We start from the raw sequence: 23234 nt of genomic DNA, 5'->3' as shown, positions 1-23234 counted from the left end.
CGGTTTTAGCCTTATTTCTCTTTTTAAGCCTGTTTTGGGATAAAACGGGTTTAATTGTTGTCTAAACACTCCAAATTCATCCCGAACTCTTGCAATTAGTCAAATTCATTGGATACTCACACATTCTGACCCTAGAAACAGTAACAAAGCTGTTTAAGTGTAATATTTTGAAAGACTTTTTCATGCGACCAATTATTTTGAAAGACTTTTTCACATTTTCTAAACACATTTTCTACGTTATATTATATCACCGAGTACTGTATATTTTATTTTGTGTTTATAAAAAGAAAAATGTTTAAACCCGCCCACAGTGCACGCAATAAATATATAGTTTTATTCATGTAAAAAGCACAATAGGAACATGAAAACAAAGGGCACGCACAATCATCATTCAGCAAGTGAACTTATCACGCTAAATGTATCTTCTCATCATGCGTGAATAATTGATGGATAGACAATGAGAGGAAACTTGCGGCAAACATCAATGCCGGATGCTTCAGCTAGATCAGGCTTATCATCTCCTGCTGGTCCGGCCTCGAGTCTCCAGTTGAACCGTTTCACAAGGTTGGCTAGTGTCAATTTGGACAAGGCCAAAGAGAATCCAATTCCGGGGCAAAGTCTTCTCCCCGCTCCAAATGGAACGAACTTGGAATCAGTACCGTTAAAATCCAAATTTGAACCAAAATGCCTTTCAGGTCTATATTCTTCTGCATCAAGTCCCCATATGGCAGTGTTCCGTTGGAGTGCCCAAGCATTGATTATTACCTGTGTTTCACGTCAAGCATTTTATAAATTACATCTAGGTTTAGTCTTTTATATATAGGGTTTAAAAAAGATATATTTACCTGTGTCCCTGCAGCAATGTCATATCCTTTGAACTGGACATCTTCACTTGATAGTCTGGACAAGAGGGGACCAGAGGGATGAAACCGTAGTCCCTCTTTGATCACGCAGTGTAAATAGTCCATTTTCTCAACTTCTTTCTCCGTTACATTTGAATTATGCGTCGAAACTGAATTAATCTCATCTTGTAGTTTTTTCATACACTCTGGATGCCTCAAAAGCTCTGTCATTGTCCATTCTAATTGTGAGGCACTTGTTGCTGTTCCTGAAAAAAACATATCCTGAAAAGGAATAACAAATTTGATATAGCGCTATTGAGTCAATTATAACCTTTATATTGACGACCTTTTTTCTACGTAAATTAGATTTGTAAATTGTAATGATGAGGAAGAAGGGAAGAATTTTTGTTTTACCAAAACATAAATAACTTATTTAGATGATATTATGTATTGCAAATTCATTTTTCTTGAAAATATGCAAAACGAAAAGGGATGGCTTGAGCATGAGTATTAAGTCACTTCTGTCAAACTGAAACCGTTTGGTTTTATCCTTTTGAATCAATAGCAACATGTCAACAAAATCTGATGGCTCTTCGTGATCGGCATCGAAATGTTCTTGCACCATGCTGTATAGAAAACTATCTAACTTGTTATTCATATCCTTCATTGTATCATAGATATATACACTTCTATTATATCATAGAAGTGTATTATATTTATAGGATTTGGCCAAAAACTCATGGTTAATTAGTCCAATGAAAATGGTGAAATCATTAAGAACACAGCAACAAAAAGATGGTAACCTGAATCAAGAAAAAGTTACAATAATAAAGAATAAATGGGAATAGTTTTTAATTTTTACAAGTATGTAAAATTATAAATAAAATATTTTCTAATAAATACTGTTTAATAAAAAGTCAATAGATATGGTGACTCTTCCTAAGATTTAACAATTATACAAATAACCTAAAACGTTTCTTTAAAATTGGTGGCCCTAATCTTTTTGCCTTAATCAACATGCATGTCTTTCCCAACGGGCTTGCTATAACCCCTCGATTAACCTTTTCTTTTTTAATTAAAAAAAAATATGGTTCTTTCTTTTCAATTTCTAGCACAGAAAAATATTGGATGCAAAAAGTAAAACTAAAACTACGTTTAAATAAAATAGAAAATAAATAAACAGACAAAAGAAGGCTAGAAAAATAGTCAAATACTGAGTCAAACTATCACGTAAACCTTCCATTTAAAGTAGCCCGCTACTTGAAGTAAAATCACGTTTAGATTTTATCCCAAATTGTCCCAACAAAAAAAAAAGATTGTATCCCAAAAAAAAAAAAAATTGTTTAAAAGTATTATTCTCATCGCATTAGCTGGCAATGACATATATCAAAATGCAGTTTTTGTTGTTGTTGTCGTCGTGGACTCAAAGTGGATTGGCATTAGAAATGAAGAAATCTGACAAATTGGATAACATTTTGTTGTGATGGTAATGTTGAAATTAATTGAAATGAGTTTTATGAGTTTTTAATTCATGAAAGGTTTGAAAATGTTTGGAGACGAAGTATAATTTCATGCTACAACTATAACAATTAAAGAGCTATAATAATTATACTTTTTTTTTTTTTTGGTCACAGAGCTATAATAATTATACAAAACAACGAAACGTTAAGCAAATGGCACTTGTTGTTCTCTACGCACATTAGTCAGAATTATGGTTATACAGGGCTGCGCAATTGCTAATGAGTCCTGACGCGTGTAGAGAGTTAATTGTTACAGTCAGGTGAGCTTGATGACGACAGCTGAGGGAGGGAGAATGTTCTTTGTGTAAGCGTATGTTTTGATCAAGAGTTATGCTTTACTGTTGGAGTTTCAAAATGTTCTGTTTCTGCGAGAGTTTTTGCTCTACCCTTTGCTATCAAACATTTTGATTAAGATAGTTGATATATCATGGTTTTTGTGGTTTTTAACTATGATATAAGGAGTCTTTTACAATTTTTCGATGTGTTGTTAGGTTTTTTAAGAATCTTTCCAGATTTACTAGGATTTTGGCATGGATTGGGCAAATTGAAGCAAATTGGATCATTTTTGGAACATTGAAACGAAGAAATCAATTTGGAATCGATTCAGAGATATAGTGTCGATCGACACCACCCTTGGTGTCGGTCGACACCCTTGTTAGCCGCAAGAAGACCCAAGTTTTGGAAGTTTTACAAATCTGCCCCAAAATTTTCCATATATGCAACACAAGTCCCTGGCGTGTTTTAGGATATAAATATATTGTTTTTGAGTTTTAGAAACCCTTAAGTTTTATTCTAGCAGCTTTTATTGTTTGAGAGATTTTGAGAGCTTTTGGAAGAGAGATCAGAACTCATTTGAGAGAAAAATTCTTGAACTCTCTTCTTACTCTTTTAATTTCAATTGCTTATTATTCAGAATTATGTCTTGTTCTTCATTAAACATGTCTGAGTAGTTTGCTTGTTAGGTTCAGGGTTTTTCACACGGATTTTATGATTTATTAGATCTGTTTATTTAGGATTCATTATCTTTCTAGATCTTCATCATAGGTTGTTTTTCATATTAATTCTTGATTGATCACCTAGAATTAATACCTTAGGAAAATAAATTGATATGAGAATATAATTGATTTTCCTCATAAAACCTTTTGATGAGCAAAATTACTTCTTGCAAAGAGATTTGATTTTGTGAACAATCTAAACCTGTTTTTAAAGTTGATTTTTAACATAGAATTTTACAAAGAGATTATGATTTTCTGGTTTTAAATTTAGATAATATTTGCAGTGAGAACTGATTTATTTTACAAAATAGTTTAGAGTTCTAGATCTGATTTTTAATTGATTGAATCCTAATTTATTGATTGATTTAATATTCATAATTTCCTGAGAAATTTCCTAAGCCTAGCTTTTTGATCCTTTGAATTTACAACACTTTTATTTAATATTTTGCATTGCTTTTCTTAATTTTAATTCAACTTAATATGTTTAGCGTAATAACAAAACTCTATAATTTATTGTGTTTGATCTTGAGTCCTTGTGGAATTCGACCCCTAAGTACTACAGTGATCTCTTAATTTGAGAAAGTAGCTCTAGGGTTTAATTTGAGCATATCAAATTTTGGCGTCGTTGTCGGGGACTCTTTGATCTACCATTAGATTTGAGTTTTTAATTTTGTCTAAATTTTTCTTTTTATTTTCTACTTACACGTTTTTATTTTTCTTTTCTTTGCTGTTTCATGTACATGCCTAATAATCCTAACACAAGGAGCAACAAGACTGGTCCTACTGTGAAGCTTCCAAATCAAGAGTTGAGAAAACTTGAGCGTGAAAACCGAAAAGCAGCCAAATCATTGAAGATAGTTAACACAATCATTTTGATTCGTGATGAGAACGGTGCTTTGAGAGATCAAGAGGGTCACTTGCGCAATGAGCAGGGCCAAAAGCTTGATGCAGAAGGAAATGTGATTGCTGAAGCTGTTGTCGTCGATGAGCAAGACGATGGTGTCGATCGACGCCAACTGGGTGTCGATCGACACCCCCTTCCAGCAGACGGACGTGGAGCTGCCAACCACGCTGATAACCCAGTTCCAAGACAGGAACGGAACCGAGACTTGATCAGGACCATTGCAGACTTCAACAGAGCTGATCTGGTTTATCAAAACCGATCTGCAATTGTTCCTCCTACATTCCAAAGGAATGACTTTGAGCTGAAGTCTGCATACTTCCAGCTAGTTGGGCAGAGACCCTTCTCAAACCTGCCCCATGAGAAGCCTTTGGACCACATTGAGCACTTTTAGGATCTTGTGACCAGTATCAAGGCTAATGGAGTAACTGAAGATTACATCTACTGCAAGCTCTTTCCATACTCACTTGCAGGAGAGGCATCTCAATGGCTAAAACAGTTGCCAGCTGGATCTCTGCCATCTTGGCAACAAATTAAGGTGGCTTTCCTTAATTACTTTGATGATGATACAATGTCTGATGAGCTGAGAGTCAAGCTGTCCTCCTTCAAGCAAAGACCTGATGAAGCTTTCAAGGCAGCTTGGGTGAGATTCAAAGCCTATCAAAGGGACTGTCCACACCATGGTTTCTCAAGAGTTCAATTGTTGAGTATCTTTTTCAGAGGAATTGATTGGGAGTATCAGTTAGCTTTGGATGCTGCAAGCTATGGAAATTTCAAGATGAGATATCCAGAAGAAGCTGAGAATTTGATTGAGAATCTTGCCTCCAGCAATAGCACTAAGAGAGCATATGCTGAAAGGAAGAGATTGCATGGAGGATTTGATGCAAACCAGCTAGCTTCTGTTAATGCTAAGCTGGATTAAGTGCACAATCTCCTTGTGGGTAAGAAATCAGTTCATTTTGCTGCTGAAGTTGAGACATATGAGCCAGAACCTGCTCAAGGAAACCAAGAGGAAGAGGATGTGAACTATTTCTATGGCAATCAAGGTCAGCGGTTTGGAAATCAGCAAGGCAACAGGCCTTACAGTGGGAACTCTTCAGGGTACACTCCTAACCCAGATTATCAGAAGCAGAACAACATCTATACAAGAACCTATGGGAACTCATCCTATCAGTCTCCACCTCCTAAAACTTCTTCGGAGAGTAGAATGGAAGCCATGCTTGATCAGATTGTTCAGGGACAGGAGAATATGACAGTGACATTCAATGGAAAAAACGACAATGTCTACACAGAGCTTACCGGAAGGATTGATGCATTGAATGTTCATGTTAAGAAACTAAAAAATCAAGTTGCACACAAACTGATGGGTCTGTCAAACGACAAGAGGGTTTTCTTCCTGGAAGAACTGAGTTAAACCCCAAGCATGCTTGCAATGCCATATCACTGAGAGATGAAGATGATGGTGAAATTGTTTCTGCAGAAAAGGGAGAGAAATCGACAAATCTGTTGGCTCCAGATGATGGTGTCGATCGACACCAACTGGGTGTCGGTCGACACTCATCTCAGACAGATGCGGAAGTTACAAAATCTCAGGTTCCAACCGCTGTTGAGAGGGTGTACAAGCCTAAGGTCCCTTTTCCTAAGCCAAGAAGGTCCAAGCAGGAGACTGAAGATGCTAGATGCAAGGCAATGATGGACAAGGTGATGATTGAGATGCCTTTGATTGATGAAGTAAAGCTTTCACCACCACTTAAGCGCTATGTGAAGATAATGGTATCAAATGGTTTGAGCCCTGAGGAAAGAGTTTTGCTAACTAAGGATGTCAGTGCGATTCTGCTGAACCAGCTTCCACAGAGGAAGAAAGAGAAGAAACAAGAGGTGGTTGTCTCTGAGAAAGTGAGTGCAATGATCCAGAGTAGGATTGCAAAGAAGTTACCAGATCCTGGAAGTTTTGTGTTAGATTGCTCTATCTCCACAGGAAGGTTTGCTCACTCACTTTATGATCTTGGCTCTAGTATCAACTTGATGCCACATTCTATTGCTGTGAAACTTGGGATGACAGAATTCAAGCCAACTAGATTATCTCTTATCTTAGCTGATAGATCTCAGAGAATTCTTAAAGGTGTCTTAGAGGATATTCTAATTAAGGTTGGAAACTTCATGATTCCCACTAACTTTGTGGTGATGAAGTATGATAAAGAGCCTAAAGACCCTCTCATCTTAGGAAGATCTTTCTTGCCTATAGCTGGTGCCATCATAGATGTGCAAAAGGGACACATAACACTGAATGTGGATGGTTTAAGTATGAACTTTGAGATGCATAAGCTGAGGAGAGCTCCTACCATTGATGGACAGACATTTTCTGTTGAGAAGATTGCTGAGATAAGCTGCAAAGAAGCAAATACACGAGCATCAGGCTCAGTGTCGATCGACACACCATCAGTGTCGGTCGACACCCCTCCATGACCAAGACTGAACTTGTCCACAACTGATGCTCCAAGTCAGAAAATTGTTCCCAAACAAAAACCTCCCCACTCCACACTCCAGAGTTCTCAGGTAAAACCAAGGTACACATCTTCTGCACCTAATCCCCCTCCTATCATCAATAAGACCTTCAAAGATACAAATACTGTTTTGCAGTTAACCAAGCCACGAGATTATCGTATAGCGCTTGTTTCTTTTGTTGATGATTTTGCAGGACATAAAAGAAGACCCATCCCTAAATCCCGCCCTGGTCTTGTTCCTCACATTCTTGTCAGACCTCATGCACCTAAAGCTTATACACCACTTTGGATGATGAGACATTCCTCTCGGCAGCATTCAACGCCACGTTCTGCTCCACCGGACGTCTGAGATTCAACACAGTCAAGCTAATGACTGAAAACAAGCGCTTAGTGGGAGGCAACCTACTCTTAGGTTTTTCTTTTCCACTTTGAGTCATTTTTATTTTTGCTTTGAGTCAGTTTGAATTAGTGTTGAATTATGAACCTCTATCTATCATGTTGCGTTTAATCTTGTGTTTGAGTGATTCTTAGCAGTGCTAACATCCAAGGATTGAGAGGGACACAAATTAACAGCAACTAACTATGGGATTTCTGGGCGTAACACACTGCCGACGCAGAGGGTGTCGAGCGACACCACTATTGGTGTCGCTCGACACCGCCATCACAAATGAGTTAATCCGATTTTGGTTTATACTTTCAATACTCATTCATTTTTGTTTATTTTTCTTTTGCCACTCTTAGGCTTGATAACATTGTGGACAGGGTTGTTTAAGTCTGGGGGAGGCAGTTACTAACTATGTTTTTGTTTTTAAGAGTGAGTCAGAAAAAAAAATGTTCTATTGAGTCAAATTTTTGTTGGGAACTATGATTTTATTTTTAGTGTTTTGCCTTGGTTGATTAATGCTGCAGATTGAATCCACAAATCCGACTAATGAAAAATCCAATGGCTGACTAGTAAACCAGAGACATCCGAATTTCCAACAGAATCCATAAAAGCCTAAGGTAATTTCTGCAGTTTTCTTTTTATCTCATCAAGGAGATTGATGTTCATAGAGCTTGACTCCTTGTTCATACCCGACAAGTAAGATTTCAAAAGAAAATGGTACTCCTCTCCCTTATTCAAGTAAAAAATCATGAGAGTTTTGTTTTAAAAAAAAAGAGTGAATAAAAGATGAAATGATTTTGATCAGTTTAGAGAGGTAGGTAAATTAACTGTGACCTCATTATTCTACTCTTGAGTCAAATGATCACACAAAGTTTGGAAGCGAGGGGTAGGTAAATTACCGATGACCCCATTATTCGCCTACAACTTTGAGGAAAAAAAAAGATAAAAAAAAAACAGCAAAGCAAAGCTCAAAGGGAAGATAAGAATAGAATAAGTCTGGAGGAGAGAAAGAGTAACATGTTGTAAAAGTTATATCTTGCTTGTTATGGTATAGTTTGGGAATGAGTCTAGAAGGTTCTTGACATTGATCAAACTGATGAGACCCACCGATGAAGGCATAATGGAGGAAGTAGTGGAATTTTGGTTGAATTTGGGATGCTATGAATGTCAACGGAGAAGTACATGGTGGTTCGATTTGGATTTATCTGCTAAGCATACGAATTATGGTTTGGATGATTGTGGCATTACTTTAAAAAGAAAATGAGTTCCTGCATTTTCAAACCTCTTTCACAGGTCTAATTTTATGTTTTGCTTGAGGGCAAGCAAAGGCTAAGTCTGGGGGAGTTGATATATCATGGTTTTTGTGATTTTTAACCATGATATAAGGAGTCTTTTAGAGTCTTTTGATGTGTTGTTAGGTTCTTTGAGAGTCATTTCAGGTTTTCTAGGATTTTGGCATGGATGGAGCAAAGTGAAGCAAATTTGATCATTTTTGGAACATTAAACCGAAGAAATCAACTTGGAATCGATTCAGAGAGATGGTGTCGATCGACACCACCCTTGGTGTCGGTCGACACCCTTGTTAGCCGCAAGAAGACCCAAGTTTTGGAAGTTTTACAAATCTGCCCCTAAGTTTTTCATATTTGCAACACAAATCTCTGACGTGTTTTAGGATATAAATATATTATTTTTGAGTTTTAGAAACCCTTAAGTTTTATTCTAGCAGCTTTTATTGTTTGAGAGATTTTGAGAGCTTTTGGGAGAGAGATCAGAACTCCTTTGAGAGAAGAATTCTTGAACTCCCTTCTTACTCTTTTAATTTCAATTGCTTATTATTCAGAAGTATGTCTTGTTCTTCATTAAACATGTCTGAGTAGTTTGCTTGTTAAGTTCAGGATTTTTCACAAGGATTTTATGATTTATTAGATCTCTTTATTTAGGATTCATTATCTTTCTAGATCTTAATCATAGGTTGTTCTTCATATTAATTCTTGATTGATCACCTAGAATTAATACCTTAGGAAAATAAATTGATATGATAATATAATTGATTTTCTTGATAAAACCTTTTGATGAGCAAAATTACTTCTTGCAAAGAGATTTGATTTAGTGATTTTGTGAACAATCTAAACCTGTTTTTAAAGCTGATTTTTAACCTAGAATTTTACAAAGAGATTTGAATTTTCTGGTTTTAAATTTAGATAATATTTGCAGTGAGAACTGATTTATTTTACAAAAGAGTTTAGAGTTCTAGATCTGATTTTTAATTGCTTGAATCCTAATTTATTGATTGATTTAATATTCATAATTTCTTGAGAAATTCCATAGGTCTAGCTTTTTGATCCTCTGAATTTACAACACTTTTATTTAATATTTTGCATTGTTTTTCTTAATTTTAATTTAACTTAATCTGTTTAGCGTAATAGCAAAACTCTATAATTTATTGTGTTTGATCTTGAGTCCTTGTAGAATTCGACCCTTAAGTACTACAGTGATCTCTTAATTTGATAGAGTAGCTAGGGTTTAATTTGAGCATATCAATAGTCTTCGCTGCTTTAGTGTTAGCAGTGAGTTGTAACAGTCTACTAGGAATTACCTTGTATAATACGTTCACTTATTAGGAATGGACAATAAATTGTCTACTATAGCATAAGGCAGATTATTAAATCCTATTCACTCTTGAATTAAAGAAAAAGCTTATGAATGTTCGGATATATATGACAATGATATGAATTTTCGTGGTACATGCCAAAAACTGGTGAACAAGTGGTTCAACACAATGGCACAAAGTCGTTGAGGAGAGCATGGTTGGAGAACTAAAATACCCCCTTTGAGATTACAAATCAAGAAACTATAGGCCGAGACCTTTGTACCTCAGAGTCATATATATGCCAATAATTTGGTGAAAATAACTTGAAACGAATAAAAGAAAATTGCCAAAGCAGAGTATATATTTCATTTGAGAGTTGCCACAATTATTGTTGATGAAACAGATGATCACTAACTATGAAAGGAAATACGTAGACTATTACTAATTACTTTCAAACATGGGCTTACTATAAGATTCATATGAGAGCGTCTAGCGGTCTAGGCTAGAGGGTAGAGACAATGCTATATAGCTCTTCAGCTCTTCTCTTTGGCATCACTCATCTTGGATTAAATGGACTAGAGTGGGCTCCGGTCAAAAGGCCCAATAAAACTTGTCAATATTTTTTAAAAAAAAAATCTTTTTAAATATCAACGTAACATGTTCTATAAAACCAAGAAATATACGCATACATCCCGTTAAGCTTCGTAAAATTTTAGTCAAACTGTTATACTCGAGTAAATATTTATATCAACAATTGTAGATGAACAAATAAATGAACATATATATACCTGTAATGTGCGGGTGTATCGTGTATGCATGTGTGTGTATATATATGTAATATGTATTTATGTATGTGTTGTGTAATGTGTATATATGTGTGTGAATATGTGAAAACTGATGAAATGAATGATATATCATAGGATCTTCATATATAAGGGATGGTTGTCCATTGTTTTGTTCATCAAAGACAACAGATAGTAAAGGCAACCCATGTGCATGTATTCTGCCATCTTCGCCTAAATGGCCTCCATTATATTGCCAAATTGAAAAAACCTTATAATTACTTGTATTTTTTAAACGATAAACAAATATAGCCGTCAAAATAGATATAATATATATTATATACCGAGTTAAAAGAGCGCTTACTTACAAAACATATGCAAATATGCATTTAAAAAAAAATCCTGATTAAAAAACATATTCATTATAAATTATCTGATGCGTATATAGAACTATAAAATCATTGAAAAATAATATATCATCGTGAACCATTGAGGTTCGTTCTCTTATTTAAAAAAAATGAAGTGAGCTAGGAGTGTAAACCATGTTTTTGATGGAGATTTCCTTGTTTGCTAGAAAGATATTGAGGGTGGGATGTCTGTCTTGTTCTATAATTAATTACCCATTAATTATCTATAATCATTTAGTTCATATTATAATTTTTGCTTTTGTTTTCTAGACAGCCTAATTATTTTTTTTTTAAACAGCTAAGCCATGTGAAATACTTTCCTATACTTTTCAGTAATTTTAATTATTTTTGTTCATTCGGTTCCTAACACCAATATATACTCTTAAACTATCAGAGCACATTTTTCAAATATTTTTTAATGAGTATTTCGAGTTAACAAATAGTTTGGTACTAAATTATTCTTAGTCAAAAATTGGTTTAAACATAAAAGTTGATTACTATCATTCATTTTTTTTTTGACAATCTAAACTATCATTCATTAGAAGAAGAAAGTATGAACCTTTGAATAACTTATTTTTCTTTTTTTTTCTTATTATTTAGATGATAATATCAAGTATAAGAAAACAATGTTTGATTATAATTTATTTTAAAATTATATCATATAAGTTTTGAGTTTTCCACATTTCAGTTTGGAAAATAGACCGGAAACTGGATTGGTTTTAGGAAATTGACTGGATTATATTTTCAAATTTTATCTTTTGATTGGTCAAAGAGACTTCAACTTTAGAAAAATAGACCCGAAACCCTTTCAAACTAGAACAATTATTAAAAAGAAAAAATTAGAGTTTTAGTACATTTTTAAAACTTAATTGGAGAATTAGTACATTCACTATTTAAAATTGGCAAAACACACATTTTCACTATTTACTACTATTTGAATTATTTTTTAATCCTCTACTAATCATTTTATTTACAAATGTGCCATTGAATATATATTAAATTACCACTTGAATCTAATAACTAAAATACTATTCAATATATATATATATATATTTTATTTTTTTTACAGATACAAAAAAATCTATGTTTTTTCTTTATAATTTGATATGCATTTTGTGTAATGATTATATTTGATAATGTTAAATATTTTTTATAAGTTTTATATCCGTACACCTTATTAAGTGTACAGGTGTCTGTACACATTATAATATGTACAGATATCAAGTGTACAAATGAATAATAATACACAAGTTTAACCCGTACAGTTCATTTAGTGTACTTATATATATATGTTAATATACATGTTTTAATCCGTACAGTTGATATATAATATATTCAATATGAATGAAATAAAAATATTTATATATGTGTAATAAATGTGTACACTAAATATGTTGTACGAATGTCTTTTATGTAGCTACCCTTTTGTAATTTTACACTACTAAACCATACCCCACTTTCTTATCTATCTCACATCTCTTCTATTACACAAATAATAAAACTCATCTATTTATCCAATTATAAAGAGTAAATGTACTATAATTTCAATTAATTTTTAAAAATGTACTATTTTCCCAACAAATCCTATTAAAAATTGTACATAGACATGGTTTTAGGACGAAATATAATTCTTAATAATTAATAATCTGGATCTTCAAAAAGACTGTCTCTGTGGCTTCTCTCAATAATTCTGAATGCATAAAAAATTAAATTTGAAAGAAAGCAAAACCTAAAATAAATCGAAATACATTGTACAGTAAATAGTGAATTTGGTTTTTCGTATTGGCATCGCTTTGGCATAATCCTATCTGAGAAAAAAAGACGTATACCACAAGTCTAACAGCTGATGAGTGAAACAAATAAACATGATAGATAACATAAATTGATGTGTTAATAATCAATGTACGTAATATAAATATGAATAATACAGTAGAAGTATGAGATAAGAGGCGTATTTGTTACACCTACACAGATCACCATCTTGAATTAACAATCCTATTGGTGCTGGGCCCTAATTCCATATTTTGCCAACTGTGATTGATGTGACTGCCAGCTGGCATTTTTTTTTTTTTACTTCTTCTTCTTCTTCTATTTTTTTACTGTTTTCCAATTTTACTATTTCTTACCGCTGTCTTCGATCCTTTTCCGGTAAATCGACGAGAACCGGAATCCAAAATCATCATCATACCAAAGCCGGAGGTATTAACACACCTCTTTATTTGCCGGTTTTAGGTTCTACACTCAAACCAAAGTACCAAACCATGGATTGAAGATGTAATAATGAAAAGTATTTTCCGGTTTAATTTGGTTAAATCGAGTGAAATTGTGTTAACCGAAAACAGAAACGGTTTTGACGCCAACGAGGCAAGAAGGGTAAAACGAGAAACAAGGGATGGCAGAAACCGTAATTAAGGAGAAACCCGAGGGGTTATTTCAAAAGAAACCTGTCTATATGACGCGAAAAAGGTTTCTTAAATTCAGAGAGACAAATTAATCAGTTTCGTGTGTTCAGAGAAGAAGAAGAAGAAGAACAGATCAATACGAGGAGAGAGATCTCCCAACAGTTTCAAGTAAGTCTCTTTATCAAACTCATATAATATATGTTTCTATACTCATATATACGTCGTTTCGATCATAGGTACGACTTTAAAAATTCTTCTTATAATGAACTCTGTTTTATTATTACGAGTTTAGGGTTGTTGTTCGGTGATTACCATCCATAGAGAAAACAAAGTTAGTGAGTTTACAGATGCAGAGTATGTAGTAGTTATAAACATAGATCACGTTCTGTACTCAATCGTGATCTACGTTGAAATATTTATATACGAGAAGTTCATCTTTCATAGTGAAACTTTAGGTTTCGATTCAGAAGATAACGATTAAGATAATTAACTTAACACTAAAGTCAATTCTAGTCTCCAGGTATTATAGTTTTGGTGTGGATAAAAATACTATTGCCCATATAAACAATATCTTTTAGGAGTAGTTAAGATATTGATTGAAGGAATACTATTACTATAAGCATAATTTTTTTTGCTGTTTTGGCTTTTGTCGTTTTCTAGAACATTAAATATGTACTTTTGTTTTTTTCACCAGTAGATATGTACTATGCACACATAAGTAACATGGGTGTTAATATATGGATAGAGAGGTTTGATTTTTTCATATATATCTCACTTGTGCAACATTCATTATTTTTCTTTGACAGGTAAATAGAAGGTTAAACTCAACTAAATTAGAAAATGGGATACTGGAATTCTAAGGTTGTTCCAAAATTCAAGAAGTTATTCGAGAAGAATAGCGCTAAGAAGGCTGCTGCTGCTGAAGCTTGCAAGACCTTTGATGAGTCTAAGGTATTCCTACAATGATTTTTAATATTCTGTTAAATTATATAGCTAGAGGTCCCATGAGACGCAATTATTTGATCACTAAATTATTAAATATCATCTATATCCGTAGGTGTTTAATTATTTGCTGTAAGAATATTTTTTAAAAATTATTTTTGTTTGATTCCTAAAAAAGAGAAGACAAATATAACAATAACCACGTATTCAATTGGAATTTAGCACTTTGAGTACAATAATTATCCACTCAATCAATATTATAAGTAGTATTATTTATTTTGAAAGCTTGGGTTTTATGTGTGTTTGCTAATTTGGGCACGTATGATGAATAATCAAATGATACGTATAATAGGAAACAATCAACAAGGAAATTGAGGAGAAAAAGACAGAACTCCAACCAAAGGTCGTGGAAACCTATGAGGCCACGTCTGCCGAAGTCAAGGTCCCTATCTTCATTTTTTGTTTAATTTTGATGCTCTAATTTTAAACTTACCATCCAAAATCATACTAATTGTAACTAAAAATAAAATTAAAACGGGCAGGCTTTGGTGAGAGACCCTAAGGAGGCTGGTTTGAAGAAAAACTCAGCGGCTGTGGTGAAGTATCTCGAGGAGCTTGTCAAAATTGGTACGCTTTATCACGTCTCTGTTTTAACATATCCCGACGACAATATATATGCTTAAGCTTGTCTTATATATATATCGGTTTTTGTCTTATATATCAAATATTTGCTGGCAAAAACTTTGGATTCTTATCATGTCTTATATTTCTCTCCTACGCATGTATATCTCGAGGTTAAATCATATACTATTTCTTTCATATAGTAGAGTCAAAGTTTTATATATATATAGTCGTAAGGATTGTGATATATAGTGATGGTGGTGATGCCCGATCCTGGCGAGAGTTGCTTACAGTATGTGGTCTTGAATTTATCTATGCATATGCTAAATTGGCTAATTCGTAAACTTTAAATTATTATATATCAGTTTTTGTCCGTGCATGGTTTAATTAGATAAAAGTATAGTGTATTTACTTTTATTTATATTTATGTTTGATTTATGATGTGACATGTAATTTCAGAATTCCCCGGATCAACGGCTGTGAAAGACGCTTCGTCTACCTATGGAGCTAACTATGTCGCAAGACCGATCACGTTCTTATTCGAGAAGGTATGCGTGTTCCTCCCTGAGGAGGTGAAGACACGAGAAATTGTGGTCGAAGAACCGACCAAAACCGAAGAGCCAGCCAAAACTGAAGAACCGGTCAAAACCGAAGAAACAAGTGGTGAGAAAGAGAAGGATATTGTTGAGGAGATTAAGAAAGACGAGACCGCTACAACCACGGTCGTGGAAGAGAAGAAACCGGAGGTAGAGGAGACGAAGCCTGTTGAAGAAGTGAAAAAGGAAGAAGCTACTCCAGCTCCGGCGGTGGTTGAAACTCCGGTTAAGGAACCGGAAACGACGACGGCGCCAGTGGCTGAACCACCAAAGCCTTGATGTGTTTTCAAGATGGTATGATTACTTCTCTTGTATGAAAACATCTTTGTACGTAACAACAAAAAAAAAAAAAAAAAAACTTATTTTTCATTCTTTTTTTTTTTAATTTGGTTTGTCTTCGTGTGGATAAATCTTCTCTGTTTATTTTTATTTTTGGGAAAGTCTTTAATGTGTTTATTTTTATTTTTATCCATGTGAATTTGTAAACAAAAAAAAAATATTTGTGGATGTTTTCTCTATAGATTTATTCGTCTGTTTCAACTTTCAACCAAGCTTATCCTGATTCAAATTAAATTACTTTTTTGAATGAGTCTCTTTCAATCTTGTTTCGTCATATACAATTCTACGTAACATCGAAATAACGTAGTTTCGTTTGTTTTTCTCTAAATTGTTGAGTTAGTTTGAGGCCTTTTACCCGAAATAACGTAACATCTTCCTTGATAGTTCTAAAAACTCTCATTTAAAATTATCAACAGAAAGAAAGATCACGTTGCTTAATATACTACTAAATATTTTTTTTAGATTTAATTTTCTTAGATGCGGGGTTTCTAAACTAGTCGTGAATATTTTGAATTAGGATTTTTTTTTTGTCAAGTACTTTTTAACAAAAATAAAATAAAATAAAGTAACATGTGAAATACTTTATCAATAAACCAATTGGGATGGTTTTAGGTGCACGTGAATTTGATTTGTCTTGCAGAAAGAGGAGAGCATATCAGATTTGTTTAAGATGGTTGATACGTGCAAGTAATACAGAACCTATATTGCAGAACAAGAAACATATATAATAAATGCAACAACAACAAAAAAATTATGTTCGTAATTCAAATGCAGTGGTAAGCAACTTATCTCTATCTTCAATCACTATCTTGTAGCTTCCTCTTACGTAATATTCCACTATTATACTCAAGGTATATTCCTTATAAAAACAAAATCAAATCATATTCATTGTTAGAATTTAAGGATTTTCATGGTTTTGACTTGACTGTTTCAATTTCTTCTCACTTTCTTTTTCCCAAAATTCAATCCATCATCTTTAAGCTATTGTTAGTTCAATATAAGTCGAACACATGTTCTCATCGTTTTTTTTTCTTATTGTTTTGATAAATATATTCAGATAATTAAGGAACCGATCTTGACCAAAACAACCGGTAACAATAAACCATGCCCACTACATCGTCACATATATTGAACTTAATATCTAATGTCCCTCTAAACCATGTTCCTAGTGATCCAAAGAGTTTTTGATATTGCGGTCTATGCTATTTTTGGACCGGGAGACTAAAATAGTCCTCATTTTCCCAATTAAATATACTGTTAATAAAATTTGATGCCTAAAAGCATTTTCTTCAATTTGATCTAGAAACAAAATTAGTCTTTGTGTTACTTTTTCTTTCTCTTTCAACAGAAATTACAAACCAATTAACAAGCAAGATTCAAAATGCTTGTTATAATCTTAGTCCAGCAATTTTCGCCTTAGAGACTATTTCTTACCGTCGTATATACTTTAATCTTTTGTGTTCTGTATGTAAAGTGACACTAAGGGAGCTTTTAGGTAGTTTAAGTCGAGTACAAACTATACTCAGAGTGTTGCAGAATTTTTATTGAAATCAATGCATTGTACCCAAAACTCTTTGTTATCTAACAAACTAACTAAGGGTTGTCTTCTTGTCATATAATTCCCAATTAATCAGTACTCTCTATATCTTGCTTCTTAACATCTTCAGTGAAAAGTGTTTAGGGGCTGTCATAAGGTAATATGCTTTTTGATATTTCTTCAGTTTGCAATACCGACTAAAACTTATCTACATGCCCAGACAACTCCATATGCATCAAGTTTCGTATCATATCCGTATGTGGCAAGAGGAGAAGAGTAAGCAATTTTATGACACTTGTCACTTCTGAAACTCAGCATCCACTCTGTAATTGAGGTGTTGTTGAGCTAAGTAGCCTAAAAATACACCAACAAGATCGAACTAATAATTAACCATTTTTTGTAAAAGGGATAAATTCTACGTTGAAACCTAGATCATGTTGAGCTCTGTAAAAACATAATTTTCTTACAATAACAATGAAGGTATATAATTTATGGAATTTGGTACTTTCCTTAGATTTTACATAGAGAATTCTCACTAATCAAACTCTGGCACTGAATGCCAACTTATAAGTAGGATTGTAGATCAAAAAGAAAAAACCGATAGATAATTCCGCAAAATCTAACAGTTTTTGAGCGCATCTAATGAAACAACGGACCTTCCATAGTATAGACTTATCATACGGACCCAAACCACAACAGAAGAGCTACACTATTTCAACAGGAAAAAACCAAAAACACCATTGACAAGTGAAAGAACAAGAACAGACTAAGACTATACACCAAAAAGTTAAGAATTGACAGTATCATCTATATCTTTCGATAATTTCAAATAACAACTTCACACTAGCTAGAGTGAGACTGTGACTTGTGAGCCTAATCATGAACCAATCTTTACTTAACCCACCCAACAGTAAAAAGTACAAAGTGTGAAATTTTAGGGTTTAGAACAGAGAAACAGAGTTGCTAGCAGCAATAACGAAACTTGAGCTCCGAAACGAAACGAGAGATAAGTTTACTGCTCAATTAGAACAATTCAAGTGTTTTTTCTCTCTTTCAAATCGATCAAAATAATCAGGTCGGGTTTAAATCAAATATCAGATGATCAATAACCCTAGTTAAAGTATCCCAACAAAAAGAGAATATTCTTACGCAAACCCAAATTAAATGGGATTTAGGTAATTTAGCCCAATTATTTAGAAAACAAACCTTTTTTTATATGCTGGAAAAATCGAAGCTACCAGAATGTGTTATGTAAACCAAACAATAGACTTAACCGAGTCTAACAAACTCGAACGACCCTGTTTTAGTAATTTAACCGGTTTACAAAGCACTTTAATAGGTTTACTATACTAGAAGCTAATCTTCAAGTTTCTTGGCCTGACTGGTTCAACCGCAGCGTTTGCGGCTGCGAGAGATTATAGAAGCGGATGGTTGCGGTTTCAAGCGTTATTAAACGTTTTGAATAACTAGTTTAGCGTTTAAAATGGGTGTGTTTGTGGGAGTTTTACAACTGGTTGACCAACGGGTGCAATAGCGGTTAAAACATAATAAATGTAATATATAACTATATAAATGTTTTAAAACACCAAAAAAAAATTTAAACTTGATTTATAATTAAAATTCACTAAAAATACTAAAATAATTATTCAGGAAACAAATAAATTTCATATTGAAGTGATAGTTGAGAAGAGTCATTGGTGATTTGTTTTAATATTTTTCATAAATAATCTTATTTTCTTAAGTTTTCTAATGAAATGTTATATTTATTTAGATTTTCTTGAACTTATGTGTGATGTGCTATTATATTTACATCTAATTTTTCCGAGTTATTGTTCATTGGAATCGTATTTTCTTGTATAATTGTTTATTTTCTAATATCCCCAATCGTATTCGTACTTCATTTTCTCTCATCCTTAATGGATAAAATGCTTAGGTAGAAAATATATTAAAAAATATTTCAGTATCATTGATTTGTTTTTAGTTTAAAAAAAAAATTCAACCGCAAACACTTGCAGGAAGCAGCTTTTGGAATTCAGTAGTTTCAAGCTGTTGGAAGCGATTGGAAGCAATTGGAAGCGGTTTGTGTGATTGGTTTCAATCGCTAGCAACCGTTACCTCCCGCAAACGCAACCAATCAACACCTAAATGAAAGTCTCTCTTTGACTTGGAAACTTTTTCAAACAGTTAGCAGTTCTTCGAAAAACTTCATGTTTATATTTGTAAAAAAAATGATGATTAGAGTATGAAAATTTCCCAAGAAGGCGATGGCGATGAGATCTGAGTTTTGAATGTTGTGTTCTGGCGAAGATGGGAGACAGAGAGAGGGTCTCTTGTGTGCTCTGGTGGGTGAGAGGAATCGGGGTTAGACCGGAAGTCTGATTCTGATCTTCCAAAGGCCTTCCCCTTTGGTAATAGACTCCGATTTTAAAAGTGGGAATCTGCTGCAATCGAGTCTTTATGGTTTGATTTGGCTTGATCTGATGAATCACTTATGGTGTCACAGTTGGGCTGACAGCAGGATTGAGGGAATGATTTTGGTTATTGATTGGCATTCGATAGGATTTATGTTAGTGATTTCGATCGGGTGTTTTAAGGTTAAGATTCAATGGTTGTCTCGCTATGGAAGATTCTGTTTCTATATCTTATGGTTTACGGGATTCGGGATTGATAGTGATCCGATTTGCGTGTGTATTTTTGGAATTTGGTTGATTGGCATATCTCGTATGCTGCATAAAAGGTTTAGAATAACCATATGGGTATTTATTTGGACTCTTGGTCTCATTTTAATCTTCCAGTTTGTTCTTATTCTTATCCTGCTTTGGTCCTTCTATTGCGAATTACAGTGTGATATTGTCCAAAGTGTTCGGTTGTTGTGTGGTGTGAGGTTTGTTATGGCTCAATCATCGTTCCTCAAGGGTAAAGCTCCTCTTGTGCGTACAGAAACGGTGAAAATATCCAACTCAGTTATGGCTCAGAGGATCCAACAGTTTTCTCTCACACTTATTGGGAGGCTGATGAATCCATCGATTCAGAGGATGGAGTCTTTGATATCCACTCTGCCTAAGATATGGAAGCTCGAAGATAAAGTGGTGGGAGCTGACCTGGGTCAGGGTACGTTCCAGTTCAACTTTGCAGAGGAGGCTGATCTGCAAGGAGTCTTACAAAATGGTCCTTACCATTTTGATAGTTGGATGATTTCTTTGGTTAAGTAGGAGCCCATTATTTCTTCAACCTATCCGTCTGCCATCAACTTCTGGGTGAAAGTTACTAGTATACCGATGCATCTTTGGGAGGTTGCTACTCTGGAGGCTATTGGCAAGAAGATTGGCTTTATTCGTGAAGTTGATGAAGAGACTGGTAGCGTTTGTGTTACTGTCAATGGTTTCAATCCCATTATCTTTAAGTTGGTTGTGCCTTTTGATTTTGGTGATGAAGTGGTAGTTACTCTTGAATACGAGAAGTTGTTGGGCTACTATGACAACTGCTGCAGGCTTACCCACGAGGAGAAAGCTTGTCAGGAACTCATTAAGGTTGCTGGAGATCAGGCTTTTGGAAATCAAGTGGATAACCGAGGGGGTTTAAGACAACAGGGTTTAGTGAAGCAAGGGTTGGTTCACAATGATGGTGGATGGGAGAAGCCTCGAAAGCATGTTAAGAGAGCTTTGGATTTTCAATCTTATGATGCGTCTGGGGTGGGTAACTCCGGTTCTTACCAGCAGGATAGACATCAGGGTTCAGTCTGGGAACAGAAACGATCGCACGGTTCGACTGCGATGGGGTTCTTGGGCGGTAAACGTGAGGTTCAGATTGCTACTGGGGAACATATGAAACATGTTTCTTCTTTTCCTCTTAACCGCAAGGGATCAGGGTTGGTTTGACCTAAGCCTTTATACAAGGCTAACCATGGTCATAGGCATGGTCATGGTCATAAAAATAAACAGATACAAGAGGTTGTTGGTGATTGTACTGCTGCTACAGATTGTGGTGATTCTCATTTGGATACGGAGATGGAGAGCTCTCCTCAACACGGGAATGGTAAGGCATTGGCAGGGTTGGATTTTGATGAAGATAACGATGATCTCTTAGAAAAGGTTGAATTTCCGGATGGAAATCCTCAAGAGACGGGCGAGGCTGTGAGTGGATAGAGTACTGAACTTTTGGTGGGTATGGGGTCGGGTGGTAATGCTCCAACCGAGGAGGATCAGCAAGGTATTTATACATCCTCTCTTCCTATTGATTTGGATGTGAGTGTTGTAAGTACTGTGTTGCGTGATGTTGCTATAGGTCTCAAGGCTGATGAGAGTTTAAGGTTGCCTTGCTCTCGGCATAAGAGAATAGTTAGGAAATCTGTTTTATCTTTGGCATCTCCCGGCAACCGTATGCTTGCTAAAGCTTTATCTAAACCTGCAGGTGATGGTCAAAAACATAGAGGGGTGGGGAAACAGGGGTCCAAAGCCATGGATGGCAAACCTACTGGTGGTAATCGACTAGTCAAGAAGGGGATGGTGGCTCTCCCAAAACCACCAGCTCAAGCGTGAAAATCATGAGTTGGAACTGTCAGGGTATTGGGGCAGACCTCACAGAGAAGTATTTGGGGGACTTATGGAGGAAGCATCGACCAGATATTTTATTTTTATCAGAAACAAAGAAATGTTTTTCTTATTTACAAATATTTCAGAATAAATTTGGTTATAATAAATTGTTTACTGTTGAACCCCGAGGGGCAAGTGGTGGTTTGGCTTTATTTTTTAAGGATGAGATAAATCTTACTATTCTCTTTGATAATGATCGTATTATTGACACACAAGCCTTAATTGGGTAACAATTGATATTTCTGTCTTTTGTTGATGGGGATCCGGTCCCTGAACATCGAGAAAAAATTTGGGATAAATTGATGGATATTGGATCTTTTCGAATTGATCCCTTGTTCATAGTTGGAGATTTTAATGAATTAGTTGGAAATCATGAGAAGAAGGGTGGTGCCTTTCGACCAGCATCTTCCTTTAAGCATTTTATTTCAATGATTCGGCATTGCGGGATGCTTGAATTTTCATGTTATGGAGAACAATTATCATGGAGTGGGAACCGTTGTAATAATCAAGTGGTTAGATGTCGATTGGATTGAGCTTTGGGTAATGAGGATTGGCATGGGTTTTTCCCAAATTCGAAAGTGGATTACTTGGAGATGATTGGTTTGGATCATTGTCCAATTTTAGCCACTTATTTGGCGACGATTCGGAGACGGCCGAGGCAGTTTCAGTTTGATAAACGTTGGTTGGGTAAGGAAGGATTAGTGGGTGCAGTTAAGTCAGGGTGGAATCGGTCAAAGAATTTTTGGGTTCCGGGTTTTGTAGACAGTATAAGGAATTGTAGGAATTCGATTTCCTGGTGGGGGAAAAATAATGTCAGTTCTGGCCCATCGATCATTACTTCTTTGAAGGCGGCACTTCAAGAGGCGAAGATGGATGACTCGATTTCACAGGGGGAAATTCGGGATATCGAGAGGAAACTAAAAGAGGCGTATCGAGATGAGGAGATTTATTGGCAACAAAAAAGCAGGAAATTTTGGTTAAGAGGGGAGACAAAAATACTACCTATTTTCATGCATCTACCAAACAAAAGGCGGGTGCGTAATAGGATTGTTGGTTTATTTGATGCCGATAACGTTTGGGAGGAATAAAATTCAGGCATGGAGCATATTGCTACAACATACTTTGAGGATCTTTTTAAGAAATCGGATGGTAGGGGTGTTTCAGATATGCTTCAAGCAATTAATCCAATTATTACGAAGAGTATGAACAGAGCTCTAACTGGGGATATTTCGGAAGCGGAAGTCCGAAAGGCTTTATTCGCCGTGCATCCGGAGAAAAC

At 34.9% G+C, this 23234-nt stretch overlaps 3 protein-coding genes and 1 non-coding gene across 4 annotated transcripts; 2 read left to right on the top strand and 2 right to left on the bottom strand.

The window, feature by feature from the left end:
- Positions 1-429: 429 nt before the first annotated feature.
- LOC104727889 (cytochrome P450 71A27) lies at positions 430-1509 on the bottom strand. Its single transcript, XM_019231833.2, has 3 exons — positions 1327-1509; positions 846-1124; positions 430-765 (listed from the first exon to the last, which is right to left on the bottom strand). The coding sequence occupies exons 1-3, from the start codon at positions 1507-1509 to the stop codon at positions 430-432; spliced, it is 798 nt and encodes a 265-aa protein (XP_019087378.2).
- A 3329-nt stretch (positions 1510-4838) lies between these two features.
- On the bottom strand, positions 4839-4945 carry LOC147933848 (small nucleolar RNA R71). The gene has a single exon (XR_015573472.1). It is a non-coding gene; the product is annotated as a small nucleolar RNA R71 (small nucleolar RNA).
- An 8460-nt stretch (positions 4946-13405) lies between these two features.
- LOC104727888 (plasma membrane-associated cation-binding protein 1) lies at positions 13406-16034 on the top strand. Its single transcript, XM_010446948.3, has 5 exons — positions 13406-13496; positions 14135-14279; positions 14623-14712; positions 14813-14897; positions 15351-16034. Exons 2-5 carry the CDS (start codon positions 14169-14171, stop codon positions 15764-15766), a joined length of 702 nt encoding a protein of 233 aa, XP_010445250.2. The 5' UTR covers positions 13406-13496; positions 14135-14168; the 3' UTR covers positions 15767-16034.
- Positions 16035-19563: 3529 nt separating this feature from the next.
- LOC104723009 (uncharacterized) lies at positions 19564-22145 on the top strand. The gene is made up of 2 exons (XM_010441301.2): positions 19564-21572; positions 21774-22145. Exon 1 carries the CDS (start codon positions 20642-20644, stop codon positions 21239-21241), a length of 600 nt encoding a protein of 199 aa, XP_010439603.2. The 5' UTR covers positions 19564-20641; the 3' UTR covers positions 21242-21572; positions 21774-22145.
- Positions 22146-23234: the final 1089 nt, after the last annotated feature.

Source organism: Camelina sativa, chromosome 11, assembly GCF_030686135.1.
Source record: "Camelina sativa cultivar CO46 ecotype springtype chromosome 11, ASM3068613v1".
Classification (NCBI taxonomy): domain Eukaryota; kingdom Viridiplantae; phylum Streptophyta; class Magnoliopsida; order Brassicales; family Brassicaceae; genus Camelina; species Camelina sativa.
Note: the sequence above shows the minus strand (reverse complement) of the source record. Positions and strands in the feature narration are given on the sequence as shown.

Excerpts from the sequence above, each read along its gene's own strand:
- LOC104727889 (XM_019231833.2), bottom strand. The coding sequence starts at position 1,509 with ATGAAGGATATGAATAACAAGTTAGATAGTTTTCTATACAGCATGGTG. Across the intron at positions 1,125-1,326 it reads TGCTCAAGCCATCCCTTTTC|GATATGTTTTTTTCAGGAAC; the intron begins GTTTTGCATATT and ends ATTCCTTTTCAG. Across the intron at positions 766-845 it reads ACATTGCTGCAGGGACACAG|GTAATAATCAATGCTTGGGC; the intron begins GTAAATATATCT and ends CGTGAAACACAG.
- LOC104727888 (XM_010446948.3), top strand. The coding sequence starts at position 14,169 with ATGGGATACTGGAATTCTAAGGTTGTTCCAAAATTCAAGAAGTTATTC. Across the intron at positions 14,280-14,622 it reads AGACCTTTGATGAGTCTAAG|GAAACAATCAACAAGGAAAT; the intron begins GTATTCCTACAA and ends TACGTATAATAG. Across the intron at positions 14,898-15,350 it reads CGAGGAGCTTGTCAAAATTG|AATTCCCCGGATCAACGGCT; the intron begins GTACGCTTTATC and ends ATGTAATTTCAG.
- LOC104723009 (XM_010441301.2), top strand. The coding sequence starts at position 20,642 with ATGCATCTTTGGGAGGTTGCTACTCTGGAGGCTATTGGCAAGAAGATT.